Raw genomic sequence first — 17,335 nt, 5'->3', positions numbered from 1 at the left:
GTGACAGTGACAAAGGTCTGAGACTCGCCGGTGGATCGGCAATTAACAAAAGCACTTAATTAAAGAAAAAAAAAACACTGTGACACACACTCACATACACACGCACTCACTCACTCACTCTCTCTCTCTCTCTCTCTCTCTCACACACACACACTCTCTCTCTCTCACACACACACGCACTCACTCACTCTCTCTCTCTCTCTCTCTCTCACACACACACTCACATACACACGCACTCACTCACTCACTCTCTCTCTCTCTCTCTCACACACACACACTCTCTCTCTCTCACACACACACACTCACATACACACGCACTCACTCACTCTCTCTCTCTCTCTCTCACACACACACACACTCACATACACACGCACTCACTCACTCTCTCTCTCTCTCTCTCTCACACACTCACATACACACGCACTCACTCACTCACTCACTCTCTCTCTCTCTCACACACACACATACACTCTCTCTCTCACACACACACACACGCACTCACTCACTCTCTCTCTCTCTCTCTCTCTCACACACACACACACACACACACTCACACGCACTCACTCTCTCTCTCTCTCTCTCTCTCTCACACACACACACGCACTCACTCACTCTCTCTCTCTCTCTCACACACACACACACACACACTCACATACTCACTCTCTCTCTCTCTCTTACACACACACACATGCACTCACACTCTCTCTCTCTCTCTCTCACACACACACGCACTCACTCACTCACTCTCTCTCTCACACACACACACAAGATGCTGTAGAATTATTATTATTGTAAATTCATGTCCCAGTCACACTTAATGTCACATTTCCCTTACATTACTAGTAACCATTACTTTACATTAAAAAAAATAAAAGAGAAAAATAAAATAAAAGAAACCTAATAATTACATTAACAATTTAAAGTTTCTTTTTATTTAAAAAAAAAGTATAAATCTCATCAAGTTAGTGTTTTAAGCATTAACCTTTACCCGTTGCTGTCGGACAGCGTTACTTTAGAAAAAAACTGATTTATACACTTTTTAATGTCATATTTGTAATATGGATTATATTCCCATCGGATCATTGGAGAAAACGCCCCTGATAAACAAACACTCTCCATCAGTCAATACTTTACAAATGTGACAAAAATCAAACTAATCATTTCAAATAGTTTTATTTGTTTTTTTTTTGTTTTGTTTTCAAACGGACTTTTTCACAACAATGCCAGATATGGATCTTCGAAATGTTCATTCGCTAATCGATGTAAATTTTTGTTTAAGACTGTCTTGAAAAGCTAAAAAACACCATCATGCAGAGAGAGAGAGAGAGAGAGAGAGAGAGAGAGAGAGAGAGAGAGTGAGAGAGAGTGAGAGAGAGAGAGAGAGAGAGAGAGAGAGAGAGAGAGAGAGAGAGAGAGAGAGAGAGAGAGAGAGAGAGAGAGAGAGAGAGAGAGAGAGAGAGAGAGAGAGAGAGAGAGAGAGAGAGAGAGAGAGAGATGATGATCCCTCATCTGATCAAACCTGTTTAACTCTACAAGCACACAGAAGCTGAGAATTCATTTATTTTTGCCACAACAACACAAATTCAAAGGGGCACAAAGCAAAAAATGTGCAGGTCAGCAGAACGAGTCAAGCGTCTGAGGTGTGTTATTTGTTCTTTGAACAGCTAATGCGACGGCCGTGGGAATGTCGTTAAGCTGAAGGAGGGAAACGTGGGAATGGAGTGCAGGGAAATTCATCAGCTAGTATTTTTCCAACATTTTCAGAGTTAACTATACAACCCACTCGCTTCTAACTGCAATCACAACAGTCTGAAAAATAAATGTACACATCATCATCATCATCATCATCATCATACACTCGCAGAGTCTGCGCTGTAGTCTGAACTCTAAGGTCCGTGTTTAGTGGTGTTAGACAGGCGTTCCCATTGGTCCGTAGGCTTGAGTGACAGGTCCATCAGCCAATGGCTGACGCCGATAAACTAAAGGGGCAATTAAGCACCTCCCCTAAAATAACATAATATAGGTCATGAAGAAAAACAAAACAAAAGGAAACCTAGAGGAGCTGATGCAGCCAGCGGGCAGAGACAGAGAGGTGCGTGTGTGTGTGTGTGTGTGTGTGTGTGTGTGTGGATCCAGTGGTTGTGGTCAGAACCTCTCGCTGCCGGTAGCGTTCGTCTCACTTCAGTAGAGCTTTAATGGCCTCGCTTTCGGCCGCCTCGAACGCGCTGAGACCATCCGGACCTTTACGTTCCTTATCAGCACCCTGGAGGGAGGAACACACACACACACACACACGATTAAACAAAAGACCGGCAGCAGGAAAGGAAAGAAATAATGAGATTGAGACACACTTATACCAGGGTTTTTATCATTAACAAACTGTTAAAAACATTTCTATTCATTGAAATAAGGCTGACATAAAAATAAAATATTAATATTAGTTGAAAAACCGAAACTAAAAACTAGAAAACCTGAAATAATAGTTGAAGCACAAATAAATAAAAACTAAAACTCAAATAAAAATAAATTAAACCTAAACAGCAAATCTAATAAAATGACAAAAGCACATAACAAAATGACTAATTAACATGAAATTCAAAAATACAATTAATAAATCTACAGTAAAACCATTCTTTATTTTTATTTCAGTTTTAGTTTTACTTTATTTTAAATTTTTCCCCCCAGCTTTATTTCAATTAACAGAAACGTTTTAATTATTTTAGTTTTAATTAAATGATACTAACCCTGGTTTTAGCTTTCAATAAACACAACATCTGATATATATAAATAACTAATTTAATTATATTTGTGATAAAAATTGTAAAGGTTTTTCTGGGCCCTTTTTTTTTTTCAAAGTCCTTCAAAGTTTCTCCAGATTTGAAGTCTAATGACATTAATAAACACTGGGCAAGTTTTACAGTGAAGGGACATTACAATATTGACATCTGATGGTCCTTCGACAAACAGAGCAACTAACGTCCCAGCATTAGTGGACGTTCTGCTCATTACACACGACCCAACATTATTCAAGAAATAAAAGAACAATTTACAGTAGATCACGCTTCCACCTGACCAATCAGAGCTGATTATTGAGTACAGGACCTCATGCATAATCTAGCGTGAGCCGGACCCTCGGGGCTTTACACTAATGTTATCCTCCGCGCCGGTCGATGCGCTTTAATGATCCTCAGTGTGTGTGTGTGTGTGAGTTTGAGTAAGTCTCCGGTTTACTCTGAACACTACTCTCTCACACACACTACTCTCTCACACACACTACTCTCTTGTGTTTTTAATAGTTTAAAGCACAAAATATTATTTAAAAAACTTAAACTAAACGAAAAGTGGAAATGTTTCCTTGGCAAATACCTGGAAATAAATAACCAAAACTGAAATAAAAATATATTAAACCTAAATAGCTATATAAAAAAAATATATATAAAAAAATACAATAAAATGAAAAATTACTACATTTTTACAGAATTACAAAAAATAAAAAAATAAATACTAAAAATTAAACTAAAATGAACATGAAAAAAAACACATACTAAAATAAAAGCCAATTAAATTGGAATAAAAATAAATTAAACCAAAAATAGGAATATTAAAACAAAAAATAACAAAAACACAATGAAATTACTAAACATGCAACTAAATTTAAAATATTGGCCCTTAAAGAATTAAACTGATACTGTGATCCCAGGCCCGAATTAACACAGTGTAGTGCCCTAGGGTGACCACATTTTAAGTGCCCCCCACCCCCACCCCATACAACTCACATGCTAGTGCAACATGAACATGTCATACTAAATATCTTTATTTCCATAATAAATGGCATGTATGAGGACTACATGCAAAACCTTTTGTCTAAAAAAATCATATACCAAATAAGCAAGCCCAAGAATCAGCTAAATTCAGCACCACAGAGACGCACAGCAGCAAAACATTTAAATGCAACCAAATCCATTAGTAATCGGATTGACGGCTCAATAGAACTGAAAAGCTTTTATTCAACCTTTATTGATCCGATTGAGCTCGATCGGAATCAAATTTCGATCGGATTGAAAGGGGTGTTTTTTTCCTTTTCTAATCCGATCGAGAGAACATGTAAACACTTGATCGGATTAAAAACCGAAACTGAAAGGACTGCGTACATGTGCAATGACGTTGAAATAGCGTAATGACGTATGACCCTCGGAATGTTCTTCCTGTTGAATAAAGTGTCATAAAATCAAGTGTCCCGTCATTTTCAAATTCTCCTTTCACTCAGCGTCTGTGAAGTGGAGCAGGACCAACCAGTCATTTTTCGGATTATAACCCAGAGACGACTGGTTTTGGACGCGAGAAGGGAGGGGCATTTTACTGATAAATATAAGCAACACGGTACAACAACGGTTCATGTGCTCATTGTCCCCAAATTATGACCAGATATGCATAAATATTAAGCCTGCTGTTTAAAACAAATAAAGAACCAATGTAGGAGATGGGTATTATGCACAAACAGCTGGAAAATCTGTATATTCAGCATACTAACGTTACCTCTTCCGATTTTAAGCTTGCGTATAAACGCGCACATCAACCCGATCACGTTTAGCGTTCATGTACACTACATTCAGATTCATCAATCGGAATGAATTCAGTCCGATTGAAACAAAAGTTATGCATGTAATAAGCATCTCTAACTAAGCAACCAGCTATAAGAGAAAACCGTTCCAAATTTCAAATCGACAACAGCGTCACACTCAGTAGCCTATTTGCCCAGAAATAATGGAAAATAAGCCTTAGCCTACCTTTAGCAAAACAACTTTCTCTAGACTTTGTGTTAGGCTACCGCCTTTGCTCACAACATTAGCAGCTGCTTGAGTTTTGGTTGAGGCATTTTTCGCTGCTAGTGGCTTCTGCTGTTGATGCCGATCGATGTCTCTGTCTTTTCTTAATTTCGAAGAAATAGGCACTGTGACCTGACCCAATCGCAATTCTTTATATGCATATTTTATATTCTCTCTGTAAATGTTATCATTAATTGTTAATTTTATATCTCCATCTCTTCCAGCAAAATAATATATATACAAAACATGAAAACTATTTTAAAGGTTTAGTCATTCTCTTAATCATTTGGTGCCCCCCTTTTGGCTGGTGCCCCAGGGCACTCGCCCAATCCCGTCTATGGATAATCCGGCCCTGTGTGATCCTGATAGCTAGATAAAAGGCGTTCGAAATAATGTTTAAAATGTAAATATCTGAAGTTAATTGGTAATTATGGAAGTTTAACTTCCCATTCAGAGCATTTGACAACAGAAAAAAGAGGAAGTGCTCTTCGATCTCTCATTCATGCGTGTCAGCCATGTGGCGTTTCTTCTCGCCCGCCGTATTTATGGCCATGAGTGTGGATACGTGATGGAGGGCAACACAGAGATAGCAACACAGAGATAGCAACACAGAGATAGCAAGACAAAACGCCATGCTAGCTTCTCAGGCTATTTTACCATATTTGAGTTATTCAAATTTAAAATAGAAACTATATAAGATATTTAAAGAGGTACATCACTGCTAGTAAAACGAGCTTTCAATAAAACATGGCTGCCAAAATGTTTTAAAATCGATGATACCTGACTAGAGAAAACGGCCTTTTGCAAAATGCATAGGAAAACTTCAACACCCATAATGCACTGGGCAAGTCGCCGTCTAAGGCCACGCCCACCAGAGTCAAATACAACCTTGCTTTAGTAGGAAATACCATATTTCTTATGAAATATCATATTTCTTAAGTAGAAATATGAGACTAGATCCAGAACACATTTATATGGATCTTACGTTACCAAATCCATCATTCACAAACATCTTTATACATTTAATCCACAATCATCTTCAAATATATAGTGCTGGATTGAGATACAAATACAAATAAGAGCACTGGACAAACACTGCACGGTTTGTTGAAGAGCCACTGAGACGCTCTTCAGATTCACACTGTAGTCTGGGTGTGAACTGCATCAGTCTGTGCTGTGAACCAAACACCCACAATCCTTTGAGGGGAGAATTCAAAAGAAAAGCTGCAGTTTTACTTCCACAATCATAAACGATCAAGAAAATATGACCAATAACCGATATCGTATAATACGAACGAAATTAATGGAAAATAGTGAAGAACTTTATTTGAGAATTAACAATAATGACTTAACCATGAGAATATTGTATATTAAGATCAATTTAAAAACATAAGGTGCTATTTGCTAATGATGCAACATTAAGAATAAGTCATTTTCATGTAGAAATAACCTTATTGTAAAGTGTAACCAAATAGCTAAGCTTCTAATGCTTTTATACATTTTTTATTGTCATATGAAATATATAAATAATCTACAAGAAATGGAGAGAGAAAAAAGGGATTTTTAAAGTTACTTTGTAAGAACGGAGAAATGTTTGGAAAACTATAAAACCATCTGCGTTTATTTTTTACTGAAAACCGAGAGTTGCTTTTTGGAACCATTAGTAATCAACGCAGATAATTAATTATAAGCACTGTTTTAATTATAAGCACTGTTTCTGAACTCCTGAAACACCTCCATTGTAGTCTTGAGTTTCTTCCGGGAACGAACACGTCACAATATTCCTCATTATAATAATTAATACGCAGAATAAAGGGGCGGGGCCTGGTTGAGTTAGTTAGTAGTGTGTTAAACTGGCGGTTATGGGAAGGGGCGGGACATTTCCCAAACATACTCGAAGCGCTCGACCAATCACAACACACTGCTCCAGCCGACCAATCAGAGCACAGTGTGCTTTTCAGAAGGCGGGGCTTCATAGAGACAGGAAGTAAACAGAGCGTTACTGACAGACTGGGAAAAGAGGAGCCGCAACAATGGAGAATATGAGGAAAATAATTAGGGATGTCCCGATCCGATCACGCGATCGGAAATCGGGCCCGATCACGTGGTTTCAGACTCGATCGGAATCGGACTGTTACCTCCCGATCAGGACTCGGATATATGTAAATTAGGGGTGTAACGGTACATGTATTCGTAATTATTGAACCGTTTCGGTACGAGGCTTCCGGGTCGGTACGCATACAAACCGAACAATTCCTAGGACCATTTTTCCTGCAGACAAAATCAGCGCTGGCGCGATCACCACAACGCTGCGCAACATCAAATGGCAAACGTAATGAAAGCGGAACGAAACTGCGCTACTCATTATATTGTGCTTCACGGACCATTATCAGTTCGGACCAGCAACATCTGTGCAGCGCGAGATCAAGCGACACTGTGCTAAGAGATCCAGTGAAGAAAACATTTGAATTCGCCACTGAAGTAATAACATCGCTGCGAGATCTAGTGAGAAGCGTTCACATTTCTCTGTTATTAACCGTAGATCTCTATTAGATCAAACAGCGCTGACGTGGACACCAGGAGAAACACTGTGCCGTGAATGAACATGGAGTTAATGTTGCACTTCAAAACTCAAATATTATGTAAATATATATTTAAATGTTATTTTTAGTGTGATTACCAAATATTATTTGTTCATCCTTCAAAGATTACCCCCATTTATAAACCTGAAAGTTTCAAGATGTAGGAAAACTCAAACTTATTTAAAAATAGTTTTTCTTTTAATAAATAGGAAATTTCTCTGGCATTTCTTTCTTTTTGCTGTATCGTACCGCAAATTTTGTAAACTGTTACACCCCTAATGTATATATATATATATATATATATATATATATATATATATATATATATATATATATATATTCTCATTATTTTTTATACACTTTTAAAACATTTTTATTTTTTGTTTACATGCCTGCCGGGTATTTTAAGTTGAGGTGCTATTGTTTTTATATTAGACTTTTTCTATATTTACTGTTGCACAAAAGTCCAAAAGTGAAGATTTTATGTTATTTATTACTTGATTGTTCAAGCTACCTCACAGAAGTGCTCTGTTTGTTAACAGTTGTTGAATGTTAAAATAAGGTGAATTAAATAAAAAAAATAAGGAACATCCTGGATCTGTTTTTTCGCTCTTCTTTATTCTTTTTTTATGTATTATATAAGTATCGGATCGGGACTCGGTATCGGTAGATACTCAAAATCAAATGACTCGGACTCGAGGGCAAAAAAATCTGATCGGGACATCCCTAAAAATAATCAACATTCAAGCAGGAAAACCTGTTCTAGTAGAGTCTGAAAACAACATCACGGCTTTTTAAAAGGGCAGAATAGCTCCCCAGGCTTTAAACAATGTTACAGCCCAACTTCTTGTTTCAGAACAACTGCACTCCTCAAGTGATCCAATGGGGATTCAAGCCTGAAATATTCCCGAGCAACAGCCAAAAATGCATGATCAGCTCCTGCAGAAGCATCGGAAACACAGAGCGTCTGAGGAGATGAAGGGCCCTCGGATCAGCGATACGGGCCCCGGTGGGACATCAGAGCACACGTGTGTGTGTGTGTGTTGTGTAATCTCAGACGGGATCTCTCACTGGAGAATGTGCAGTGCTGTGCAGCCTGACATAACTGCATTATAACCCCGTGTGACCCTGCGGATGCCACTGTTTACAGCCTCCGTTCAGACGCTTTCAGCTTTAAATCCACAAACAAAAGCTCTTTCTCTCACCAGAGCTGGACGCTGCCACAACACACACCACACAACAGTAGAAATGTGCCAGCCAGCAGAGATTATGAGCAGTTATACTGAGCTAGACACATCAGCGTGGACATTCACACGAGTAAATATGGTGAAGAGTGAACACACAGAGCACAGCGTGTCAAAGACGTCCGGCACAATAACAACAGGAGTTTACTTGTGTGCAAATGCTGAGAAACATTGAGAAACTTGTCACAATAATATAGATTTCAATAATTTAAGTAAGATTATAATACAGGTAAAACTAGAATATCGTGCAAAAGTTCATTTATTTCAGTAATTCAACTTAAAAGGTGAAACTAATATATTATATAGACTCATTACATGCAAAGTGAGATATTTCAAGCCTTTATTAGTTATAATTGTGATGATTATGGCTTACAGATATGAAAACCCCAAATTCAAAATTAGAATATTGTGAAAAGGTTTTCATAAGCTGTAAGCCATAATCATCACAATTATAACAAATAAAGGCTTGAAATATCTCACTTTGCATGTAATGAGTCTATATATTAGTTTCACCTTTTAAGTTGAATTACTGAAATAAATGAACTTTTGCATGATATTCTAGTTTTTCGAGTTTCACCTATATGTAACTACTGTACTGTAGTAATTGTTATATTGGATTTACTCCATAGCGATAGATGTAACTAACTAATAGAGCCTTATTGTAAAGCATTACCGAACAGTAATAAAGAATCAGAACATTTTCAGTCAACACTATTGCAAATACAAAATCTGAATGGCTGTTTGAAACAGTTCAACGCAGTTCAGAAACAGAAACTAGCGCAGCTAACTTCAAACTCAAGCACTTTCCAGGTCCAATACCCTCACATTCAAGGTCTTAATGCGGGAACACATTTGACGTGTCCGACAACAAAGACATCATCGTAGTAGTTTTGTGTGCGCATGAACGTCAAGTCAAATATATTTATATAGCGCTTTTCACAATACAGATTGTATCAAAGCTGCTTCACACAGTATCAATCAAAACAACTTAACAGTGTTTGTTTATTACTGGAAAAGACATCCAAGTTTGGTAGAGCTGATCAGTGGTATGATGGGTCATTTAATTTGAATATCCCCAACTGAGCAAGCCAAAGGCAACAGTGGCAAGGAACCGAAAAACTCCATCAAGTGACCCGATGGTGTCCTAGAACTCCATCAGATGACCCGACGGAGAAAAAAAAACCTTGGGAGAACCCAGGCTCAGTCGGGGCCAGTTCTCCTCTGGCGTTTATGAAGTAGAGGCCGAATTTACAGTAACTGTAAGATAAAAAATGTATATGAATGCCTGGCTAAATAGATGCGTCTTTAGTCTAGTTTTAAACTGGGAGAGCGAGTCTGAGCAACGAACAATATCAGGAAGGCTATTCCAGAGCTTCGGAGCTAAATGTGAAAATGCTCTCCCTCCTTTGGTGGATCTGGATATCCTAGGAATGACCAGAAGCCTCGGATTTAGTGATCTTAAAGAGCGCGATGGATTATAGGGCGATAGAAGATCCGTTAAATAGACTGGAGCTAAACCATTCAGAGCTTTATAAGTCAAAAGCAACACCTTGTAATTAATACGGAACTTTATAGGTAACCAATGAAGTGATGATAGAATCGGTGTAATATGATCATATTTTCTTGATCACGTCATGGCAACGTACAACACAAAGTACGTACCTCACGCGGGAAACACGACGTAACGCGAAAATGCGCGAGACTAGCGTAAAACAAGCAAGCTAGTGTGCATAGGAGAAATAACACATTAGCGGACCGGAGGGAATAATATCGACTTTTTTCCAGAAAACTTCTTGCACAAAATAAATTCAAGCACTTTCAAGTATCTATGCATGAAATGTAAATGCATTAATCTATGCATCTATCTATGCAAGTATCTATGCATGAGAAAAATTCAGATTCACAAACTTTTCAAGGATTTAAAGGACCCGTTGGGAACCCTGGCATCCGCTTTCTTTGTTTACGGGGTTACGTCTGCACTTCTGCTGCTCCATAAACACTCCATAATTAATTATTCGGAGTATTTTTAAGTGCAAACGATAACAATACCGTGCACGTTCATTATCGTGATATATCGCATTAGTGTATGTGTAATACTATTATTGCTATATAACCAACATTGTGTATATATGCAGTGGAATTTAGTTCGTTTCAACATTAAAAAACTTGTTGCATTAATATGAATTTCAACTGATGTGTTTATATTAAATGTCTCATCCAATCAGACTTGAGTTTAAACTTACCTTTTTATATATTACATTACTAAGTTACATTGCATGTGAAACATTTATATTAAGCTCTATTTTTTTATATATAAAAATAACTATATAATTTGAATTAATACAACACTTTACAATAAGGTTCCATTAGTTAGCATGAACTAACAATAAAAATACTTCTAAAGCATTTATTAATCTTAGTTGATGTTAATTTTAACATTTATTAACACATTATTAAAATCAAAAGATGTTTCTGTTAATATTATTTAATAGACGTGAGCTGAACTTTGAACAGTTGTGTTTTTTTAAATAATGTTAACAAAGATGAATAAATACTGTAACAAATGTATTGCTTAGTGTTAGTTAATGCATCAACCAATGGTAACTAATGGAACCTTACTGTAAATATCATATTTTTTAATCATTTTAATGATTTATTATTAATAATTCACTGTTTTGAACTCAAGTGTCTTATAATGTGAAGCTGTTTTCTAATGATTTTTTTGTTGAATTTCCAGGGGGTAAAAAAACAAACAAACAATGACAAAGATATATATCATTATTGTTACATATTATATCACGCCGGGACGATGCGAACGCATCAGTACCTTTTCTAGAAGAATCTTGACGCAGGTCATGTGACCCTCGTAAGTGGCGGACAGCAGCGGGGTGATGCCGTGTTTATCCGGAGCCTGCAAGGAAAAAACACCACAATTATCCGCAAAATCACCATCTGTATGAATTAGACCGAGAGAGATGCATGCTGGGTAATCAGGCGAAAGCGGTCTCTCGCTGTACACGAGTGCTCACGATGGGACAGAGATCGAGGACCTGTGCATGTTCTGGAGGAGAATTGCAGCTTTTTCAACATTTCTCATTCATTTTAGCTTGACCTGATGTAAAAAAAAAAAAAAAAAATGAATAAAAACTAGTGCTGTCAAACGATTAAAATATTTAATCGCGATTAATCGCATTAATGTCATAGTTAACTCGCGATTAATCGCATTTAATCGCACATTTTTATCTATTCTAAATGTCTCTTGATTTCTTTTTGTCCCATTATTTTTTTCTCATTTTAATGCTCTTATCAACATGGAAAAGTGGATCGGCTTGCTTTGTGCAAATGTTTTTTATTGAAAACAACACAAGCGTACACTGTGTTCAATTTCACACTAACATTCTCACTTGGAGCAAATAATCTCTCACACAATGTTACACTGTCCATCAATAAAAGGGTGAAAGAAATACTGACGAGGTCCTGATATTGACGAGGGGGCGGAGAATTCGCATCAGCTGTGTGTGTGTGTGTGTGTGTGTGTGTGTGTGTGTGTGCTTGGCCATCATCAAGTGGTGTTTCAGACTGGACGTGCTGCGATGATGATAGCTCAGTTCACAACGACAAAACACACAGATCACTTTGGTCTCGTCAATGGGACCATTTGGAAACTTTTTAAAAGTAAACTTTCCATTCAGAATCTTATTGGCATCCATTTCGGCGTCTCGCGCTCGTCATCCACTCAAAACTGGACGTTTTGAACGTTCCTATAACATTCAGAAATAAAGTTTTTATAACTTAATGGGAACGTTATAAAAAACATTCTTATAACCTAAAATTGTTAGCTGGGGAAGAGGAGAGATTCGCGATTGCACTGAACACGTTTTAAGTGCAGGCATATTCTCTGAGTGAGCCCAGAGAAAATTCTTACAAGAGCAGCGTGTATCTGAGAGCGCGCGCGACTCGAGCAGAGAGATTCGTGCTCGGCACATTATATTCCGCGCGCGAGCAGAGAGATTCGCGCTCGCGCATCCGGCTCGCAAGCCCAAACGAGTGTGGGCGGCGTGCCTGTTGTTTTGTTTCCGGTCTAGCTAGATCCGCTTGCGCTTTCAAAACGTCCTCGCGTGCCGCAAACCATTGAAATGAATGGGTTTCATAGCGCAGCGGCCCGCATGCCGTCCTGTTGCAAAAGCATGTGAAAAAAAACCTACAAAGTTTGCTAGGCCAAAAAGATCGTTAATCGCGCGATAAAAAAATTAACGCCGTTAAAATGGGTTTGCGTTAACGCCGTTAATAACGCGTTTAACTGACAGCCCTAATAAAAACTATTTATATATATAAAAAATAATAATAAAATGTTTAGTTTTTATTTGGAAAAATTATATAAAATTTAAAAGCACACAATAAAATGACTAAAACTAACACATATGAAAATATAAATCTAATCGGGGTTATTTTAGTTTTATATTAACATTTTTGAATTAGCTTTTATTTTTATTATTTTTAGTTTTCAAGTTTATTTTGTCATTTTATTCGTTTTTTTTTTTTTTTTTTAATATTGCTATTTAATTTATTTTTATTTCAGTTTTCAATTTAATTTATTTCCAGGTAATTATTTTAGTTCAACAACTTGAGTTTATTGCCAAGACAACATTTCTACATCTTAATTACGTTTTCAACTAATATTTATATTTAGATTATAAATTATTATATCATATTGCATTATATATTAATATTTATTTTTTTGTTACAGCTTTATTTCAACGAACACAAATGTACTAAAATAACACTGTCTATTTAATTTCGTTTCTTCTGCTCACCAAATAAAGTAAAAACAGGAACATTGGAATAGAAATGGGCTCTTATTACAAATTACAATAACAGTTTTCTATTTGAATATTGTAATTTAGCAGAAGTCTGACTGTGCTCTGATGGTATCAGCCGAGTGTGCGGGTCTAATATCTCCACATGCTAAACATTTACATACTCGAGCAGATATTGATCTAAACACAGACTTGAGCTGGTGTGTGTGTGTGTGTGTTACGTTGACATCGGCTCCTTTCGACAGCAGAAACTCGAGCATCTCGTTCTGACCACAGTCTGCAGCGTAATGAAGAGGCTTTCGGCCTCCCTCCAGAGTCCGGTTCACATCCTCCGCCTGCACACACACACACACACACACACACACACACACACACACTATTACTAATATATCACCATTCTAAAACATTATTACAATCAGATCATATTATATACTTTAATCATTATAAATATGTTTAATATTAAATATATTATTCATATATATTTATATTAATATTATATTATTATTAATTATAATAATATTATTATTAATTATAATATATTATTATTAATTATAATAATAATAATATGGTATTATTATTATTAATAATAATAATATATTATTATTAATTATAATAATATTGTTTATATTTAATAGTATGTTATTATTTAATCATATTTATTATTAAATACATATTTAATTATTAAGTCATATTCTGTTTAATATGATTTTAATATAAATGATACATTATTATTATATGATTATCACATATTATATACCAGACATACATAGTCTTATTATATTATATGAGCATGACAATAATTATATAAAATATTAGGATACTTTAATCATAAATATAATGATATTTAGTATTAAATATTACATTATTCAATAAAAATATTTTTAATAGTTTGTTATTATTTAATAATAATAATACAAATATTTAATATATTACTTATAATAATAATAATGTTATGCATTGTATAATATGTGATAATTATATATATATTATATGAAAATAATAATAATATAAAATATTTATATAGAAATCAATATAAACATTATTTTATCTTTTGCTTAAGTGTTTTATAATGTGAAGCGGTTTAATTTACTGGATTTCACCCCAAAAATAGACATAAATAGATGTTTATCAGCAGATCATCTGAACTCATCTATTAGTCCGATGACATTTATTTCTTTAAAATACATTTATTTTACTGCTGCTTCTCTTCATCATGTGAACCTGCTGTGTGTGTGAACCGTGGTCAACCGCTGAGCTAAATATATCACGACCACACGAGAACACAGAACGCCTCCATGACGAAACACTGAACATCTACTGACGGACGGCAGATCTTCAGCGCTGACCGGACGCTCACACACACTCATATGAGGATAAAACACCAGATATTCTGAGGCTGTAAGTGACGAACTAAACCACACACAACCTCTCCATACAGGTACTGTTTAAAACACCTGCGGTCTCCTGCCCACATCCTCAAACCACACACACACACACTCACAGTCTCTCTCTCTCACACACTCACACACACTCTCTCTCAGACACACTCACTCAATTCAGCACTCCTCTGGGGTCTGCAAGCCGCTTCTGTCTGTGTGTGTGTGTGTGTGTGTGTGTGTGAAGAGTGTATATAGTTACACATGGAGGTGATGTGATATTGTGACACAGGATACACACTTAACAGATGAGAGAGAGAGAGAGAGAGAGAGAGAGAGAGAGAGAGAGAGAGAGAGAGAGAGAGAGAGAGAGAGAGAGAGAGAGAGAGAGAGAGAGAGAGAGAGAGAGAGAGAGAGAGAGAGAGGTCAGACACCAGCTGAACGTCTTTAAACCATTAACACAACCACAGTAATGAACAAACCCACTCTGGTAATAAACGATCACTAGATTTACACACTGAGGTATTTACTTCACACTTTAGAATACCAAGAAAACCAGTGTATTATCATCAGGAAAAACACTTCACTATCTACTGATGCTATTTTGTCCTTATAGTTTTCTGACACACACACACACACACACACACACACACACACACTCACTCACTCTCACTCTCTCTCTCTTTCTCTCTCACACACACACACACATACATCAGAAAAACATCACCATGAGAAAGAACACGTCACTATCTCCTGATGCTATTTTGTCGTTATAGTTTTCTGGTAAACTATTTCTGTCCATAACAAGTACAATCGTGCTCCACTTCTGAAACGACTTTCCTTTATGGCTGACATCATCAGTGCCTCATTTCCTATTAGAAAATCTTTCAGGAGAAATAACAATGCTGAAATAATGCTTTAAAGAGAAAAAAATACAAAAATAGAAAAACTAGTCAGCTAGTTAGTAGCTGGTTCACTAATAAATGCATCAAATTAATCAAATAAAATGGGATGCAAAGCAAACTTATTGTTTAATGTTGAAAAAAAAAAAAAAACCTGCTGCTTTTTTTACTGAAACCAAATCAGCTTTAGATCGAAAATCTGTTGTTAGAAAACATCCACGTGTTGCTTTTACTGCTAAGTACCATAATAGTACTATGGTTTCTGGAGCATAACATGATAACCTGGTTCTGTATCACAGTAATACGGCTTGACATGCTAAATGGGAATCAATCAGTGTCATGATATAGATCAGAAACCATGGTACCATCACAATACTGTTTTGTAAGGGTTTATAAACCTTGACGAGCTGTCAGACCTGTTTGAACTCGATTATGAATGTATGTGAAAAGATGAAACGTGTGTGTGTGTGTGTGTGTTTCTCACCTTAACCAGGAGAGTCTTAACCTCATCCAGATCTCCGTTTTTCAGGGCCCACATCAACTCCTTATCCCCCATGTCACCTGAAAACACACACACACACACACACACACACACACAGTATCATAGGCCTGCGCTCCTAAACTGGCTCGCGCCTGCGCTGCGGGTGTTATTTCATGTCCCCCGAGTGTTTAACGGCTGTATGAAGTGTCTCAGTGGTTCACTCACCGGATTGCTTGTGTTTTTCGGGTTTGACAGAAAGTTTGTGCTTAGACACTGACGGGATCCGCCTGAACTGCAGCTTCCAGAGGCACGAACTTCCGCTATCAGACTAGCGCCCACAGAAACACTTCAAAATAAGAGTCCCCGTCCACACCCACCACCTCAGATCTGTCATGAAGCGGTACATGTCAAGTAAAATAACAACAAAGACAATAAAGTAGACTATCAATTCAAATAATAATAATGATAATCCAAATAAAATTTAATTAAATATATACAGCGATTAATCAAATCCCTGCATAAACCGGGCCGTCGTCATTTCAGAATAAGAGTCACTTAGTACAATCGGTGTGTTTAATAAGGCCCAATCCCAAATGGCACACTTCATGTGCACTTTCGGTCTTGTGGACTTACAATGGCTGCCGCGTGCGCGTGTCCGTTAAGTCCGTGAGACCGCAGTGTGTCCCATTTGTCATTTTTAGATCTCAGAAGGGTGCTCGCGAGCGCCCCCTCTGCGGTCGATTTGCGCCCTTGATGCGCACTTTTGCCAAGGGGGTAATCCATCGACCGGAAGTTGAAGCCGGCCGGGTGCCGCCATGTTGTAGCAGAACTTCACTTGCGTTAGCATTTCCATTGACTCCCATTCATTTTTGCGTCACTTTGACAGCGAATAACTTTACATCTGAGGCGTTTAAAGACTCCATTTGTCATTATTTATTTCTAAAGAAACACGACAATGTATAAAGGGCTCCATTACCTTCTATGTTACACTATGGCCCCGTAGAAACAGATTTAGTAAAAATAGGCTAACGATTGCGTCATAACCACTCGACTCTCTGTCGCGCTGTACAGAAGTTACCGTACAGACAGGAGGAGAAGCTGGCAGGC

The 17,335-nt window shown here is 37.0% G+C and overlaps 1 protein-coding gene across 1 annotated transcript; it reads right to left on the bottom strand.

Annotated features, from left to right (window-relative positions):
- Nucleotides 1–1,157: 1,157 nt before the first annotated feature.
- On the bottom strand, nucleotides 1,158–16,609 carry mtpn (myotrophin). Its single transcript, XM_056245393.1, has 5 exons — nucleotides 16,454–16,609; nucleotides 16,232–16,308; nucleotides 13,691–13,804; nucleotides 11,480–11,563; nucleotides 1,158–2,263 (listed from the first exon to the last, which is right to left on the bottom strand). The coding sequence occupies exons 2-5, from the start codon at nucleotides 16,301–16,303 to the stop codon at nucleotides 2,177–2,179; spliced, it is 357 nt and encodes a 118-aa protein (XP_056101368.1). The 5' UTR covers nucleotides 16,304–16,308; nucleotides 16,454–16,609; the 3' UTR covers nucleotides 1,158–2,176.
- Between the last annotated feature and the right edge of the window lie 726 nt (nucleotides 16,610–17,335).

The sequence above is a fragment of the Rhinichthys klamathensis genome, unplaced genomic scaffold, assembly GCF_029890125.1.
Source record: "Rhinichthys klamathensis goyatoka isolate OS25496 unplaced genomic scaffold, OSU_Roscu_1.1 h1tg000029l_1, whole genome shotgun sequence".
Taxonomy (NCBI): Eukaryota; Metazoa; Chordata; class Actinopteri; order Cypriniformes; family Leuciscidae; genus Rhinichthys; species Rhinichthys klamathensis.
This window is presented reverse-complemented; position numbering and strand designations above follow the sequence as displayed.

What these genes read in the sequence shown, in the direction of transcription:
- mtpn (XM_056245393.1), bottom strand. Translation starts at nt 16,303, where the DNA reads ATGGGGGATAAGGAGTTGATGTGGGCCCTGAAAAACGGAGATCTGGAT. An exon ending in CGAAAGGAGCCGATGTCAAC is followed by an intron (nt 11,564 to 13,690) that starts GTAACACACACA and finishes TTTTCCTTGCAG; the next exon opens with GCTCCGGATAAACACGGCAT. An exon ending in TCAAGATTCTTCTAGAAAAG is followed by an intron (nt 2,264 to 11,479) that starts GTACTGATGCGT and finishes TCCTCCCTCCAG; the next exon opens with GGTGCTGATAAGGAACGTAA.